The sequence below is a fragment of the Ranitomeya variabilis genome, chromosome 2, assembly GCF_051348905.1.
Source record: "Ranitomeya variabilis isolate aRanVar5 chromosome 2, aRanVar5.hap1, whole genome shotgun sequence".
Classification (NCBI taxonomy): domain Eukaryota; kingdom Metazoa; phylum Chordata; class Amphibia; order Anura; family Dendrobatidae; genus Ranitomeya; species Ranitomeya variabilis.
The window spans coordinates 126,812,475-126,829,991 of record NC_135233.1 but is presented as its reverse complement, the minus strand read 5'-3'; the positions used below and the strand labels follow the sequence as shown (position 1 = coordinate 126,829,991).

The following is a 17,517-nucleotide window of genomic DNA, read 5'->3' as shown; positions in this document are numbered from 1 at the left end:
TGTATCATAAGCCAACTCTGCCACGGTGTAAAAAGTGGTCGGAACTTATAGTGAATCTGTCAAGTCGCACCCTTTCGTATGTATGTTTATTGGAACTATTACACTCCTGATGCAATGTGTGGCCAAAGTACTGAGAATACAATCGCTTTGTATTAAGCTAAAGTAATATCACGAAGATCCCATTTAAAAAGCGCCCAGATAGATCGCACTCATGTATTGGTACACGGTACTTCAATAGTGCCCTGAAGTAACTAGTACACGGGAAGCAAGGACCTGTAAGACCAAAGTAGGAATGGATACTAGGAGACTTTTCCTCCCCTAACATAGTTACGCTGTTAGTCCTGCAGTAAAATTTCTACATTTTAGTAAAAAACCACAAAACACTTGACTTTGGCAAAGGACTACAGATTGCAGATTTATAAGTATGCAGGCGCACACTGGCGTTAGTAGTCTCTGCTACTTAGGAGCTAATTTGTAATGCATTTGGGCTTGAACATTATTTGCCCATTAAAAAACACCAGTTATATATTCAGTTGTTTTAGGGACAGTAAGAGACCAGTAGCCATGCAGACAATTGACTTGTGATTGTAAAGGCAAAGACTGGCCAGATGTTACTTTGACTATATTTGACAGTGTACTATATTCATGGAAAGCTCAGTAAAAGTATATACCAGTATTTTAATGCCAGTGAAACAAAATCATGCCCTCTAACCAGAAAAAAGACTACGCGTTTAGTCGTATCATCCTTAACGCAAGAAAAGAAAAAGTGTATACACCTCCTTGGCTCTTCCTCACCTTTGAAACGTTTCCATACAAGCAAAACACGCTAAACACCCGATCACAGTTCATCTTTTCTTGGTGGAGGCCAGTGATCTTGGCTACTAGACCTCCCCCTGGAGGCCCACCCTGCATAAAAGGAGAGGCCTGAGGAAAAGGATTGTCTCCAGGTCCCATTGGGCCAGGATTTCCTAAAAGGATACAAAGTTGATGGTTATTGGCAAATACTTAGTGAGTTATAAAAATAACACTTGTAAAATAACTTGCACAAAAATGGATTTTTCCATCACCAAACAGTTAACCTCAAAGACTAGGTGCTGAAATTTACCGTGCCTAAAAAACCCTACATTCTTCCCTCCCCACTCAAAAAAGACAATCATATTTGGCTCCTCCTGCTTGACTGACAGCCTCAGCTGTATAACTAGGCAACAGATCAGTAAAAGAGGAGGAAGTGGCACTGGTCAGGGAATAGAGCTGGAGTGACAGTCTTCAGATCTTTGGCCTCACTTGAATATCAATTTAAAGGGGAAACAGACTGGCCATATAAAGGTATTGCTGCACTTGTCCTTGAAGGTTACATGTGCATATAAATAGCTTTTGCTTTTTGGGGGAGGGGGAATTCTGCTTACAGATTTCCTTTAATATCAATTCACTGCACTTATTTAGAAGGAACTATAAAACGTTACATACCATAGCCATCAAAACTCTGGAACGGTGGCTGGTTTGGTGAAAAGTTCGGTGGATGGTTTCCTTGAAAGTCTTGCCACTGTTCATTTCCTTGGTCTGAAAATGCAAAAAAAAAAAAAATTTAAATATGTGAATATGTAATTTTAGGGGTGTGAGTGGTGGAAAAACATGCAAACAAGCCAAAAAAAAAAAAAAAGACAAAACACTAAATTTCCTTCAATTCCTTCTCGACATTGGAACTACCAGTACGTTCTATTTTGCAGTATATTTCCCGCAAAGGAATGAACTGGTAATATTTTGGTGATTAAAAGTTAGGTGATTTTCCAAAGTAGATCGATAACACATTGGTGGTCCATGTTGTATCCATCCACTTTGGTAAAATCGCCTCACTTTTTTCTCTCCATCTGCCTCAATGATCTGTTCATTGTTGTTTATTTTCATTTAATCATGACTTTTCCATAGGAATTACTCCAGCCAGTTATCTCAGGTGACATGTATGTTACACACCTCCACAGTTAGATTGAATGCAGTTTTATTGAACATTAATGCCACACCATAGGCATGGTTTCTTTATGAACCATTTAAGTCTCCGATTCATTTTGGGAATTGTCCTTTTAGCACTTGTGCACTTTTTAGATACTGTAAACTGACTTGTGTACTTGAATGTGCCTATGCACTTATATTGTAAGGTGATCTTAGTGCAGATATTCCATTTGGAATTGCGGTACCTTGGATTTACTGGTTTGTGTGATTTTTGTTTCCTATTTGAGGACTTGCCCTCAAACTCTTTAAGCATTTGTTTTACTTTGAGATGCCTCAAACTTTTACTGACTTAATATAGTAAAAGGATCCCTTGGGGGGTTCCTTTGGAATTACGTATTTCAGAGATTTACCGTATTTTTCAGACTAAGCCGCATTTTTTCCCAAAAAAATTGAGGTGGGTCTTATAGTCCAAATGTATCTAGTGGGGGGTGAGGCAGTGGTGGAGTGGACTCACCGGAGGCAGGGTCCCATCCTCAGGAGGTCGGCAGCGGCAGACGCAGTGCAATGCTATGGGCTTGGTGTCAGCGGTGAGACAGAGCAGAGTGCATGGCTTTCCTGGCGGCCATTTCCTTGAAGCTGTGGGCCGCTGGAGGCAGTGCTTTTGCAGACTGGGAGCTCAGCCACGGCTTGAGGAAAATAGCTGCAGGTTAGGCAATGCCTCATCGCAGACACGGAGCCCTTAACATTGCACCGTTGAGGCACCCACTTCTGCGAGTGGTCCCGCAGCACTGACCCACTTCTGCTGCCGTCGGCTTCCTGAGGAGGGGACAATGCCTCCGGTGACCCCGCTTTGCCGCCACCCCCCAGGTAAGATACCTTAAATTCGGACCCCAACTTTCTGAGCCTAAAGGTACCTTCACACTGAACAACTTAACAACGATAACGATAGCGATCCGTGACGTTGCAGCGTCCTGGATAGCGATATCGTTGTGTTTGACACGCAGCAGCGATCAGGATCCTGCTGTGACATCGTTGGTCGGAGCTAGAAGGCCAGCACCTTATTTCGTCGCTGGATCACCCGCTGACATCGCTGGATCGGTGTGTGTGACGCTGATTCAGCGATGTCTTCACTGGTAACCAGGGTAAACATCGGGTTACTAAGCGCAGGGCCGCGCTTAGTAACCCGATATTTACCCTGGTTACCATTGTAAATGTTAAAAAAAACCCAAACACTACATACTCACCTTCTGATGTCTGTCGCGTCCCCCGGCGTCCGCTTCCCTGCACTGTGTCAGGTAAAATTTCTTTCATATGACTTGCGTTTATTTGTGAAAAAAAAACAAACGGAAATTTGGCGAAAATGTAGAAAATTTCGCATTTCTCCAACTTTGAATTTTCATGCCCTTAAATCACACAGATATGTCACACAAAATACTTAAATATTTCCCACATGTCTACTTTACATCAGCACAATTTTGAAACCAAAATGTTTTTTGTTAGGCAGTTAAGAGGGTTAAAAGTTGACCAGCGCCTTCTCATTTTTACAACACCATTTTTTTTTAAGGAACCACATCACATTTAAAGTCACTTTGATGGGTCTATATGATGGAAAATTCCCAAAAGTGACAATTCTAGAAACTGCACCCTCAAGGTGCTCAAAACCACATTCAAGAAGTTTATCAACCCTTCAGGTGCTTCACAGGAATTTTTGGAATGTTTAAAATAAAAAATAAAAAAATGAACATTTAACTTTTTCCACAAAAAATTAATTCAGATCCAATTTGCTTTATTTTACCAAGGGTAACAGGAGAAATTGGACCCCAAAAGTTGTTGTATAATTTGTCCCGAGTACGCCGATACCCAATATGTGGGGGTAGACCACTGTTTGGGCGCATGGCAGAGCTCAGAATGGAAGGAGCGCCGTTTTACTTTTCAATGCAAAATAAGCTGGAATTGAGATCGGACGCCATGTCGCGTTTGTAGGGCCCCTGATGTGCCTAAACAGTGGAAACCCCCCCACAAATGACTCCATTTTGGAAAGTAGACCCCCTAAGGAACTTATTTACATGTGTGGTGAGCACTTTGAACCCCATGTGCTTCACTAAGTTTTGAACGCAGAGCCGTGAAAATTAAAAAAAATGAAAATTCCACAAAAATTATTTTTTTAGCCCCCCAGTTTTGTATTTTCCCCAAGGGTAACAGGAGAAATGGGACCCCAAAAGTTGTTGTGCAATTTGTCCTGAGTAAGCTGATACCCAATATGTGGGAGAAAACTACTGTTTGGGCACACGTCGGGGCTCAGAAGGGAAGTAGTGGTGTTTTGGAATGCAGACTTTAATGGAATGGTCTGCGTGCGTCATGTTGCGTTTGCAGAGCCACTGATCATCCCAAACAGTAGAATCTCCCCCCCCCAAGTGACCCCATTTTGGAAACTAACCCCCCAAGGAACTTATCTAGATGTGTTGTGAGAAGTTTCAACCCCCAAGTGTTTCACTAAAGTTTATAACGCAGAGCCGTGAAAATAAAAAATCATTTTTTTCCCGCAAAAGTTATTGTCCAATTTTTCCTGAGTACACCGATACCCCATATGATGGGGTAAACCACTGTTTGAGTGCACGGCAGAGCTTGGAAGGGAAGGAGCGCCATTTTACTTTTTCAATGCAGAATTGGCTGGAATTGAAATCGAACGCGATGTTGCATTTGGAGAGCCCCTGATGTGCCTAAACAGTGGAAACCCCCCAATTCTAACTCCAACCCTAACCCCAACCCTAACTTTAGCCCCAACCCTAATGGGAAAATGGAAATAAATACTTTTTATTTTATTATTTTTCCCTAACTAAGGGAGTGATAAAGGGGGGTTTGATTTACGATTTATAGCGGATTTTTAGGATTGGCAGCTGTAACACACTAAAAGACACACTTTATTGCAAAAAAAGAGTTTTTCCATCACATTTTGATAGCAATTTTTCCATATTATGGCCCACAGAGTCATGTGAGGTCTTGTTTTTTGCGGGACGAGTTGACTTTTTTATTGGTACCATTTTGGGGCACGTAACATTTTTTGATCGCTTTTTATTACGATTTTTGGGAGGCAGAATGAACAAAAACCAGCAATTCATAAATTTATTTTGGGTGGGGCGTTTATAACGTTCTGCGTGTGGTCAAATTGATAAGGCAGTTTTATTCTTCGGATTAGAATGATTACAACGATACCACATTTTGTATCATTTTGTATGTTTTGGCGCTTTTATACAATAAAAACTATTTTATATAAAGAATTATTTTTGCATCGCTTTATTCTGAGGGCTATAACTTATTTTTTCACTGATGAGGCTTGTATGACAGCTCGTTTTTTGCGGGACAAGATGAGGTTTTCAGCGGCACCATGTTTATTTATATCCATCTTTTTTAATCGCGTGTTATTCCACTTTTTGTTCGGCGGTATGATAAAGTATTGTTTTTTGCCTTGTTTTTTATTTATTTTTTATGGTGTTCACTGAAGGGGTTAACTAGTGGGACGTTTTATACGTCAGGTTGTTACGGATGTGGAAATACTAAATGTGTGTACTTTTTATTGTTTTTTATTTACATAAAGAAATGTATTTATTGGAACAATATTTATTTTTTCTTTATTTAGGAATTTAAAAAAAAATATTTTTACACAGTATATTTTTTTTTTACATTGTCCCACGGTGGGACATCAATGTATAAAGTCAGATCAGTGATCTGACAGGCAGCGAAGTAGGCTTCTCAGGTCCTGCTCTCAGCAGGCACTGACAAGCCACCTCCTTGCAGGACCCCGCGGCCATCTTGGATCCAGGGGTCTGGAGGCAGGGAGAACCTCAGAACAACGTGATCACATTGCTTTGTTCTGAGGGTCTCAGGGAAGCACTTCCCTATGCCTCTCTATGCCACCGAAACACTGCGATCTTGTTTGATCGCAGTGTTCCAGGGGTTAAAGTGCCTCCTGGCACTTAGTCCCGGGTGTCAGCTATGATAATCAGGTGACACCCAGCCGCGCTCCGCACAAGAGCGTGGCTGATTGCGTATGACGTACTATCCCATGCATGGGAATTAAGTCCCATGTCACATGGACGGGATAGTACGTCCGATGGCAGAATGGGGTTAATGGAATGTGGGAAATAAGCTGTTAAAAAGCAACACATCTCATGATGGAACAAAGCAATCAACATGATGGAATCCTATAATTATGCAAAGTATGTCCACATGTACAAGCGTGGTAACAGGTTCTTTTTAGATAGTAAAGGTACCGTTACACTAAACGATTTACCAACGATCACGACCAGCGATACGACCTGGCCGTGTTCTTTGGTAAGTCGTTGTGTGGTCGCTGGGGAGCTGTCACACAGACCGCTCTCCAGCGACCAACGATGCCGAAGTCCCCGGGTAACCAGGGTAAACATCGGGTTACTAAGCGCAGGGCCGCGCTTAGTAACCCGATGTTTACCCTGGTTACCATTGTAAATGTAAAAAAAAACAAACAAAACACACTACATACTTACATTCCGGTGTCTGTCACGTCCCCCGCTGGTGGCTTCCCGCACTGACTGTCAGTGCCGGCCGTAAAGCACAGCACAGCGGTGACGTCACCGCTGTGCTCTGCTTTTACTTTACGGCCGGCGCTCACAGTCAGTGCGGGAAGTTGACGGCGAGGGACGTGACTGACATCAGAATGTAAGTATGTAGTGTTTTTTTTTTACATTTACAATGGTAACCAGGGTAAACATCGGGTTACTAAGCACGGCCCTGCGCTTAGTAACCCGATGTTTACCCTGGTTACAAGCGAACACATCGCTGGATTGGTGTCACACACACCGATCCAGCGATGACAGCGGGTGATCAGCGACGAAATAAAGTTCTGGACTTCTAGCTCCGACCAGCGATGTCACAGCAGGATCCTGATCGCTGCTGCGTGTCAAACACAACGAGATCGCTATCCAGATCGCTGCAACGTCACGGATCGTCGTCGTTCTCGCTGCAAAGTCGCTCAGTGTGACGGTACCTTAAGTCTTATCACATCACTGCATTGACTAAAAGTAAATATCAGTAACATACTGTAGCCATCAAATCTCTGAAATGGTGGATTTCCTTGAAAGGCTTGTCCTTGTGGATCGTTTCCTTGGTCTGAAAGAGCAAAATAATAAAGACCCTTAGATTAAAAAAAATATCTTTCTTTCCTTAAATCAAATCTGTGGTGTTGGGTTTTGTTTTTAAACAGTCCAAACATGCAATGTCTTAACTGCTCCTTCAGTTTACAGCTAGGTGGGCATATCTATTTAAATGAAAAAAGGGGAATAAGTCTCTGCTAAAAAGAAGCACATCTCATGGTCGAAAAAAGGAATCCAAAATCCAACACTATTGCTGAGAACGTCTTGAACAGGCTTGCTCAACATATGGCCTACGGGCCGCAGGTGGCCCTCCAAAAAATGTTGTGTTGCCCGAGGAGATTTGGGAGACCGTTTCTCATTTTCCCATAGTAAAGTCTTTCAGAAGCGGATACAGTTGAATACAATGGTGCCTTGTCATGAGCAGAGGAGCAATTGTCAGCCCCCGACCCAACGTTCAGTGACAAGATGAAGTCATCAAGCAACTGACCTCTCCACAAAGCTGTTGCCATCACCGGCGCTGCAGCACAGAGGTGGCAAACACACGCACAGAAACAGCAAGCGAGTCATGAAAGACCAGACTAATTAATATCCTGATTATAGGAGGGATGTATTGGGGTTACTGTGAAAGCCCATTATGGGGCAATGGGGAAGGGGATTGTGATGGCGTACAGTAGGCAGAGTGGCTGTGTGGGGGCAACAGAGATGAGCAGTGTGGGTGCGGGAAGGATATAGAGAGGGGCAGTGTGGGGAGTACAGTATGCAAAGGAGCAATGTGTGTTGGGAGGTATATTATGCAGATGGGTAGTGTTGTGTGGGGAATATTATGGAGAGGGGCAGTGTGGGGGAGGACATTATACAGAGGGGCAGTGGATGTATGTATATTATGGAGAGGGCCAGTGTGTGTGCTGGGTATATTATGGAGAGGGGGCAGTGTGTGAGGGGTATATTATGGAGAAGGGCAGTGTGGGAGGGAATATTAAGGACAGGCGCAGTGTGGGGGGTTTACTATGGATAAAATCATTGTGGGGGGTATATTATGTAGAACAGCAGTCATGTGGGGACATTACTGAGAGGGGCAGTGTAGGGGGATATTTTGTGCAGGAAGCACAGTGAGGGCAGTTATTTACCCATGGGCACAGCACGGGAGATATTTTTAATTTATGGGGCATTGTAATGATAAACTTTTATTTTTATGGTTACTGTATGGTCTGCAGGCTGACAATGGCTGGTAACTAGGGTTGAGCGAAACGGATCGGACATTTTCAAAAGTCGCCGACTTTCATGAAACCCGACCCGATCCCACTGTGGGATCGGCCATGCGAAAGTCGCGTTTCATATGACGCTTTCCCCGCCATTTTTTGATATATATATATATATATATATATATATATATAAGAGAGAGAGAGAGAGAGAGAGAGAAAGAAAAAAAAAAAAAAAAGTGAAAGCCTACTGGTAACAACTCTCTGGCGATGCATTCATGTACTGACTGCTTCTGATCATGTAGTAATGCATAACGTGCTTTATGTTAGAACTGTAAAGTCCTCAACACGAAGGTTGAATTTCTGAACCAAAAACCCATTGACAGTTAACATGCTCACACTGATTTTTTTGGGAGCATAAACTGAGCAGAAACTTTCTAAATATTTCTCAAGAACTGAAAACTTGGTTCTTATGGTGTATTATTTTACGGACTGCGATTCTGGTGGTGCATTCATGCAAGTACCCCTTTTAAAAAATATTTTCCGACCCTTCAGATTTCTTCAGTATGATAATGTGGCACTTGGACCAAAAACCATAGTAGTGCATCCCTGATCTTGAAGCATAATTGACATATGCAAATGTGCCAACAGGTTCTCTTTAATTCCCTACTAAACCAAAGAAAGGTGGTCTTTAGCTACTAGGTCTCATCACAATACATGGATTAGAAGGCAATTTAAAAGCAGCATACTATAACCGTCAAATCTGCCGAATGGTGGTTGGTTTCCTTGAAAGGGTTGTCTCTGGGGTACGTTGCCCTGGTCTGAAAGAGTAAAATATTAAAGATAACCATAGACCATAAAAAAAATATACCCCATAATATTGAAATTGCAACACCAAGAAGAAAAAAGTTGTACAAGGAAATCATATGATGAATAGAAGTGTTAAAGGGAATCTGTCACCCCTGGGACGTATATGAACTATCAATATGGGTATACAGATAATAGAAATGTTACACTAGTCCTACCTGTATGCCTTATATTAATGGTCTTGTTGCTGAGAAATGTTATATTCTTTTTTATGTTATGATTTCTTTCAGGTTCCGGGGCGTGTGGTGCCTGGAAGAAATCCCTGCCTTCTGTCTTCAATGTAATACTTACCTCCCCCCCCCCCATCATCAGCATCAGTTACGGCCGTGGAATCCTGCCCTCCCTCAGAAATACACATCTCATACTCCCTTTTGTGGGCACTGAATTCAGGCACCTTCTGCACAGGCTACTTCTGCTCCAGTGACCTCCGATGTGCGTACCGATAAGGTGCTCTCCCCACTTCCTCCCTGCATAGTCATCGCCATGTACACATTGTTCCTAGCGATGACTATGCAGGGAGGAAGTGGGGAGAGCATATTATCAAGCACACACACCGGAGGTCACAGTGACTCGCCGGCACCTGCGTAGAAGATCCCTGAATGCAGCGCCCACAGAAGGGAAGATGAGGTATGTATTTTTCAGGGAGTGCAGGGAACATGATTCCGGGGCCATAACTGCCGCTGATAGGAGGGGGTAAGCATTTCAATGAAGACTGGAGGCAGGGATTCTCTCCAGGCACGACACGCCCCAGAGCCTGGAAGAAATCATTAGTACAAAGAAAGAATATAACATTTCTCAACAAGACTACTAATATGAGGCATACAGGTAGGACTAGTGTAACATTTCTATTACCTGTATGCCCATATTAATAGGTCATATACGTCCCGGGGGATGACAGGCTCCCTTTAATGATATGCAAATGTTGAAAATGGAAACATTTTCAAAACATCTTGATTCAGTATGGAGTATGAGCTCCATGTCCAGGAATACATGTACTTATGTCGCATGGCATGATATCCTCATTGATATCAGTGAGGTCATCAATAATTGTCCGAGGAATGTTGCCAAGCAGAATGCAATTGAGCAAGCAAATCATCAAGATCCACTGCTGACCGCTCTCTTTGCCATTGCCAAAAAATGCTATCCCACATGTTACCAAAAAGACAAGTCCAGAGACACTGCAGACCATAGTAGCATGTTTAGGCCAAACAGGGTACGGCCACTTCTCTAGCATCTCAAGAGCCAATATTCAAGAAGAGAATGGCGGGTCGCTTGTCGCTTGTGCTAATGTGAGCAGCCTACATGGCCTGAACGTATTACCATAGCATGCAGCATCGTCGCACTTGTCTCCCATAGAGCACATCACTGATTATTAGCATGCCTAAATGCATCTAGAGTGACAGTCCTCGGGAAACCATTAATAACCAGATTCATAGCATGCCATGTTGTGCAAGTATGTGTATTTCTGAGCATAACACTTATAGACAATACTGAATATATATTTAATCAATTAGATATCATTAGGTCTACTGATCCTCTAATGTTCATAATTACACAACTTTCCTTCTCTGACCTATAAAAGTAACATACTGTGAAATGGTGGTTGGTTTCCATGAAAGGGTTGGTTTCCTTGAAAGGGTTGTCTCTGGGGTACGTTGCCCTGGTCTGAAAGAAAAATCTTAAAGGTAACCATAGACCTTAAAAATATACCCCTCAACATTGAACTTGCAACATCAAGAAGGAAAAAGTTGTACAAGGAAAGCACGAAGAATAGACATGTTAATTATATGCAAATGATACATTCAGTATTGAACGTGAGCCACATGGCAAGATATCACTGAGGTTATTAATAATTGTCTGAGGAATGTTCTGCCACGCTGAATACACTGGAGTAGGAAAATAAATCAAGATCTGCTGCTGGCAGCTCCCTTGGCAATTGCAGAGTAATGACGTCCCAGATGTGCTTGATGAGAGACAAGTCTGGAGACGTTGCAGACCATTGTAGCACAGTTAGACCGGAAAAGTTACGGCCATTTCTCTATGGTGTCTCAGGAACCAATTTTCAACATGACAATGCTGCATATTGTTTGTGCTACTGTGAACAGCCTACATGGCCAAAAAGCCAAAACATACTCCTGTGGTCTGCAGCATCTCCACACCTGTCTCCCATCAAGCACATTATTATTGATTAGTGTGCCCAAGAGCATTCAGCGTGGCATAACAATCCCCAAGAAACCATTAATTACCTGAAAGCATGCCATGTTATGCAAGTATTTCTGCTCATGACTTAAGAGAGAATACTGAATAAATATTTGTTTATAATTTGGAAATCATCGTGTCTACTCATCCTGTGATCTGATTTCAGAATTACGCAACTTTTCCTTCTCTAGTAATGGAAATCTACAAGTAACATACTGTGAAACGGTGGTTGGTTTCCTTGAAAGGGTTGTCTCTGGGGTATGTTGCCCTGGTCTGGAAGAGTAAAATATTAAAGGTAACCAAAGACCATGAAAAATATATCCCTCAACATTGAAATTGCAACAACAAGAAGGAAAAGTTATACATTTAAGTAAATCGCAGGATGGACAGACGTGTTAATGATATGCAAATGATGAAAAATGGAAATATTTTCAAAACCTTTCAAATTCATTCAGTATTGAGTGTAAGCTCCACGCACAGAAATACAAGCCCTTACATGTCATAGCACTATATCAATGAGGTTATTAATAGTTGTCCAAGAAATGTTCTGCCACAATGAATGAACTGAAGCAAGAAAATCATCAAGATCTACTGCTGACAGCTCCCTTGGCAATTGCCGAGTAATACCGTCCCAGATGTGCTTGATGAGAGAAGTCCGGAGATGTTGTGGACCATGGTAGCACAATTAGACTAGACAAGTTACGGCCATTTCTCTGTAGTATCTCAGGAACCATTTTTCAACGTGACAATGCTGCATGTTCTTGTGCTACTGTGATCAGCCTACATGGCCGAAAAAAACAAAACATACTCCTGTGGTCTGCAGCATCTCCACACGTCTCCCATCAATGCCCAAAAGCATTCAGAGTAGTGGCATAACATAACTCAGGAAAGCATTAATAACCTCATTGATACCATGACATGTTGTGCAAGTACGTGTATTTCAACACAAATTAATACTGCTTAGCAGTCAGCGTATAGTTATATTACTATATCAACAGATTGCCATAGGCAAATAGAGATCCCCTAACTAAAGACCCTAACTAAAATATAACTTAATTCATATCATTAATATATAGCCTCTTTCCCATGATGATGCCTGTGTGGTGAAACGTGCTGGGAAGGCTAGTAGCTGACTAACTTTTATATAGCATATACATGATAGGGAATAAAGTAAGAGGTAAGGGTCTCTGCAATAGATCTACAGTGACGACTACACAAACTAAATAGCAGCAAAAAGCACTTCGTACCTTTACCGGTCTAAAATAACAGGACCTTTGGTTACTCACTATAAAGTCTGTTCTCAGAGCCTTCTTTGGGACACAGGAAACCATAAGTATATGCTGCTGCCACTAAGTACAAAAACTTAGGTCCTCCCCAGCAGTGTACACCCCACCAACTTATTACCAACGGTTGCTGTTCAGATAGTCAGCGTAGGGTAATAATACAATTAATCACAAATTGCCAAAGGCAAATAAACCCTATCTAAATATCATAAAAAATTACTTTTAAAGAGAACCTGTCACCCCCAAAATCGAAGATGAGGTAAGCCCACCGTCATCAGGGGCTTATCCACAGCATTCTGTAATGGTGTAGATAAGCCCCCAATGTATCCTGAAAGATAAGAAAAAGAGGTTAGATTTTATACTCAACCGGGGGCAGTCTGGTCCGATGAGCGTCACGGTCCGGTCCGGGGCCTCCCATTTTCTTATGATGATGTCCTCTTGTCTTCACGCTGTGGCTCCGGCGCAGGCGTACTTTGTCTGCCCTGTTGAGGGCAGAGCAAAGTACTGCAGTACGCAGGCGCCGGGAAAGGACTCAACAGGGCAAACAAAGTACGCCTGCACCAGAGCCGCAGTGTGAAGACAAGAAGAGGACTTCATCCTATGAAGATGGGAGGCCCCGGACCGGACAGCGACGCCCATCGGACAGGACCGCAGCGGGACAGCCCCTGGGTGAGTATAATCTAACCTCTTTTTCTCATCTTTCAGGATACATCGGGGGCTTATCTACAGCATTACAGAATGCTGTAGATAAGCCCCTGATGCCGGTGGGCTTACTTCATCTTCGATTTTGGGGGGGGGGGGGGGGGGGACAGGTTCCCTTTAATCAGACTATTTAAAAGGAAAGAAAACTTTTAAAACCTATTTAGTCAGTATACGTCTCAGGATATTAATATACTACTTATTGTAATGAAATTATATTCACAGAAACTCCTAAGCCTCCTCAGCATGTTTAACCAGTTAGACTAGCTTCATCAGGAAGTTGAGGCTATAATGTATAAATATACCATAACCCAAAAAGTATAGATAACAGAGACTTGGTCCCTCAGCAAGCTGAGAGCCAAACTTGCATCGAGCCCTGCCTGAAGGAACGTCAGAATAGAAGGAGATGGAAAACCATAGGTACGCGGTGATTGCTCTCACATGGAAAAATGCTTTCCATGTCAAATAGTAGACCTGAGATGACGCTGGCTTCCCAGCTTGGATCATCATCTGAATCACTAGCTCTGACAACCCAGGTGCTTTTAGAACCGCAGTTTCAACCACCACGTCGTCAAATCGAGCAACCGAGAATTTCGTTGGAAGATGGGACCTGGGACAGCAGATCTGGTCTGTCCAGAAGTCTCCTAGGGGCGTCTCTGCGAGTAAATTGACAATCTCTGCATACCAGGCCCTATTGGGCCAATCTAGTGCCATTAGGATGACCGGCACTCCTTCTGCCTTCATCGTCTTCAACAGCCTGGGAAGAAGGTAAAGGGGTGGGAACAGATAAGGAAGAGAGTACTAGAATCAGGGTATTGCCAGAGCGTCGGCACCCATCGTGAGAGGATCGCTTGACCTGGGCACGAACTGTGAGATCTTTCTGTTCATCCGGGATGTCATGAGATCCATGTACGGAGCGCCCCACCACAGACAAATCTGATGAAGATGTCCTGATGAGACCATTCTGTCGCCGCGAGACCCTTGCGACTGAGAAAGTCGGTGGCCTACTTGTCTGCGACGGGAATGTAAACTGCCGATATTGTCGGAACTCTGTTCTCTGCCAAAAGGAAAATCTTGTAGACTTCAGTCAAGGCCAAAGTTCCTCCCTGCCGTGGCGTTGTCTGTCTGGACGCTAACTGGTAATTCCTGAGAAGATCCTGCCAGTGAATAAGGGACAGAAGAATGGTTTCAATCAATACTCTCGATCAGAGCGAAAGTCTCTTCTGGAGCCTAACTGCCCTGGACCGTTGAGTTGCGAAAGACAGCTCCCCAACCAAGGAGACTGGCATCCGTTGTAACCACTTGCCAGTGGATGGGGAGGAAGGATTGACCCTGACAAATGAGGGGAGAGGACAGCCACCAGTTTAGGGACGCCCTGATTCATGACAAGATCCGGACTGGACGATCCAGGGACAGAACAGACCCATTTCATTGGGAAAGGATGGTCTGCTGAAGCCTGGTGCGGAACTAAGCGAAGGATATCGCCTCCACCATCCTGCCAAGAACCTCCATGGTCAAGTAAAGGAATGGAGGTCAAGGGGTCTTAAGAGAACAACCCCTCCATTGGAGGGCTGCTCTCTTTTCCTCGAGGAGAAAGACCCCTGCATGAATGTTGTTCAAAAGAATGCCCTGGAAAATCAGACACTGCGTCAGAACTAGACAAGATTTTGACCTGTTGACTATCCAGCCGAGCAGTGACAGGGTGTCGAGAGTAATGGACAGGATTTCCTGGGCTAAGGAGAAGGACGGAGCCTTGACAAGGACATCGTAGAGGTAACGCAAGACACTAGACCCCTGATACGTAGGATGGCCATCACCGCTGACAATATCTCTGTAAAGACCCTGCGTGTGGTTGCCAGGCCAAATGGCAGAGCGACGAACTGGGCGATACTGTCGAACCACATAAAGCGGGAATCTGATGACCAGGAAAAATGGCGACATTGAGAGAAGCATCTTGGATATCCACCGAGCACGGGATCTCTTGTAATTCCATGGAAGCAATTAACGAGCGAAGGCATTCCATTCTGAAATGACGAAGACGAACCCTCTTGTCCAGTAACGTGAGATCATGGATGGGTCGAACAAACCCATCTTTCTTTGGTACTACAAAAAGGTTTGAATAGAAACCTGTAAAATGTTCCTGAGGTGGGACAGGAACGATGACACCTGTTTGGAGGAGAAATGGATGCGAAAAAGCCCGGGACAAGAGAGGGGTCCCTTGGGTGGAAGGGTTCGAAAAAAACAAACACTCTTGTACCCTGAAGATACTACCTCCTTGAGCCAGGCGTCCTTGACAGAGGCAAGCTAAGCTTCCCTGAAGAACAGGGGATTTCCTGGGCGGCAGAGAAGCAACAAGTGGAGAACTGGCGAGGCCTGCTCCTGGAGGATCTATCTTGCACATTGTGGGGACACCAGGAGGGTGTCAGTTTGAAGAAGTCCTTTCGCCTTTCCTGTCGTTCCTGCGGCCATTCTTGGAGAAAATAATCTTCCGCAGAAGAGAAGAGGCGAAGAAGACAACATTTTTGCTTGGGGGGAGGGCGCCATGGTTTAGCCTGAGAAAGAAGAACTTTTTTCCTGCAGTGGCCTCCATTATAATCTGGTACAGATTGGTACCAAACAGGTAAGATCCCTGGGAGGGCAAACTGGTCAGAGACTTCATAGAAGACAAGTCCACCTGCCACGCCTTTACCCAGATGGTTCTGTGGATGGCCACTATATTACTGGACGCTTGAGCTGCACAGGAGACTACGTCCAAAGAGGCGGCCACTACATACTCTTTTTTTTTAAACTATTGATAGATTCCACAGGATAAAAGTTACAAGCATATAATATCATAGTATAATTTCAGAATGATTCAAAACATTTACTTTTACCTATTCAATAAAATAAAATGAACACAAACATCACACTCTCGGCCACTACATAGATCTGGTTCGCAAAGTCAGCTAACTTGTCAGGAGCAGCTCGTGCAAGGATGCCTTGATGGAGTTGCTTAGCCCATGCAGTTATAGACTGACACCCACATGGTGGCAAAGGAAGGGCATAAGGTGGAACCTGCCGCTTCAAAGGATGAGGTGGAAAACTACGGTACTTCTCGAGTCTGTTGTTGGGGTTGTTCAGTGAAGCTCCATCCGTGGAAGAGGGATGGGGGTGGCAGCATTAGTAGATAGTCTGGAAACTAGTGAGTCTACAGCCAGAGGAACAGTCCAATTTCAGGATCTGAGGCGAAAGGACAAGATACAAAGCCGCTCCTCTCTGGAAATGTCTGGTCGGGTTTTCCCTTTCTCTGATGATGACCTCCTCGAATTCCATAGGAGAGGGGGGGGGGGGGGAACTCTAGGAGTTAGTTTTGTCCAACTGAACGAAACTGCTTCATAGCAGGGTTCTGTAGGGGCATCCCTGGCATTAAGGGTCTGGTTGACCGCCAAAATGAGACTCGACCATGTCTCTCATGTTAGAGGCCTGGTCGGGGTCCAAGTCAACTTTGGAACCCAAGTTCGAATTAGTTTCCATTGGCGCGCCAGGGGGAGATGGAGAGCGAGAGGAAAATCTGGAGGGACTCTCCTGCCTAGCCTCCTTAGAGACATTACTGGTACCAGTATAAGGAGGCAAGGGTAGGTCATGGGTTACACTGGCAGCGGATGGGAATAGGCAACTTGTCCAAAATGGATACTAGGGCCTGAGACACACTGGTAAGATTGGCAACAGATTAAGAGAAGCCGCCCACGCTGGGACAAGGGGGACACTCTCTCTGGAGGACGACTCCTGGGTAGTTAAAACGGAAGGATTGTTGCAATCCTGGGAGAGGGGAAAAGACTGACCTGAAGGGAGTCTGCACTTACAAAAACAACAAACAGAATGATTGACAAGAGTAGCAGAAGTCGGAGGGCGGGAACGCTCTCCTTTACAATTAGACATGACAGAAGTGAAGTAGACTCACTAACTAATGCCAGAGTTTAGAAGACAGAAAAAAAAAAATTGCAGAGGAGAGTGTCAGTCTGCAGAGTGGAGCTTATCAACAGGAGAGCTGAGGTCCCGAGGAATGCAGGCGCAGGAAGGCTGGCTGGAGAGGCTATTAGGAAGCTGCCTTAAGCGATGCTCCAGTGTCAGAAAGCCGTACAATGGTGGCCTCGGAGGGGAGGCGCAGTTTCCCGTGCCACTTGAGGAAGGGGGGGGCGGGTCTGTACCGGGCAA

At 44.1% G+C, this 17,517-nt stretch overlaps 1 protein-coding gene across 20 annotated transcripts in view; it reads right to left on the bottom strand.

Annotated features, from left to right (window-relative positions):
* LOC143804660 (heterogeneous nuclear ribonucleoprotein L-like) overlaps positions 1–17,517 on the bottom strand; it is a 160,835-nt gene that overhangs the window by 27,865 nt on the left and 115,453 nt on the right. For 12 of the 20 annotated variants that reach the window (XM_077282962.1, XM_077282963.1, XM_077282969.1 and 9 more), the window contains 6 exons: positions 11,558–11,614; positions 10,733–10,807; positions 9,025–9,096; positions 7,024–7,092; positions 1,468–1,560; positions 796–968 (listed from right to left, as the gene is read on the bottom strand). In XM_077282962.1, the coding sequence (XP_077139077.1) occupies positions 796–968; positions 1,468–1,560; positions 7,024–7,092; positions 9,025–9,096; positions 10,733–10,807; positions 11,558–11,614 (539 nt within the window). The remainder of the gene's footprint in view (positions 1–795; positions 969–1,467; positions 1,561–7,023; positions 7,093–9,024; positions 9,097–10,732; positions 10,808–11,557; positions 11,615–17,517) is intronic. The other 8 variants (XM_077282972.1, XM_077282973.1, XM_077282961.1 and 5 more) reach the window with 2 other exon arrangements.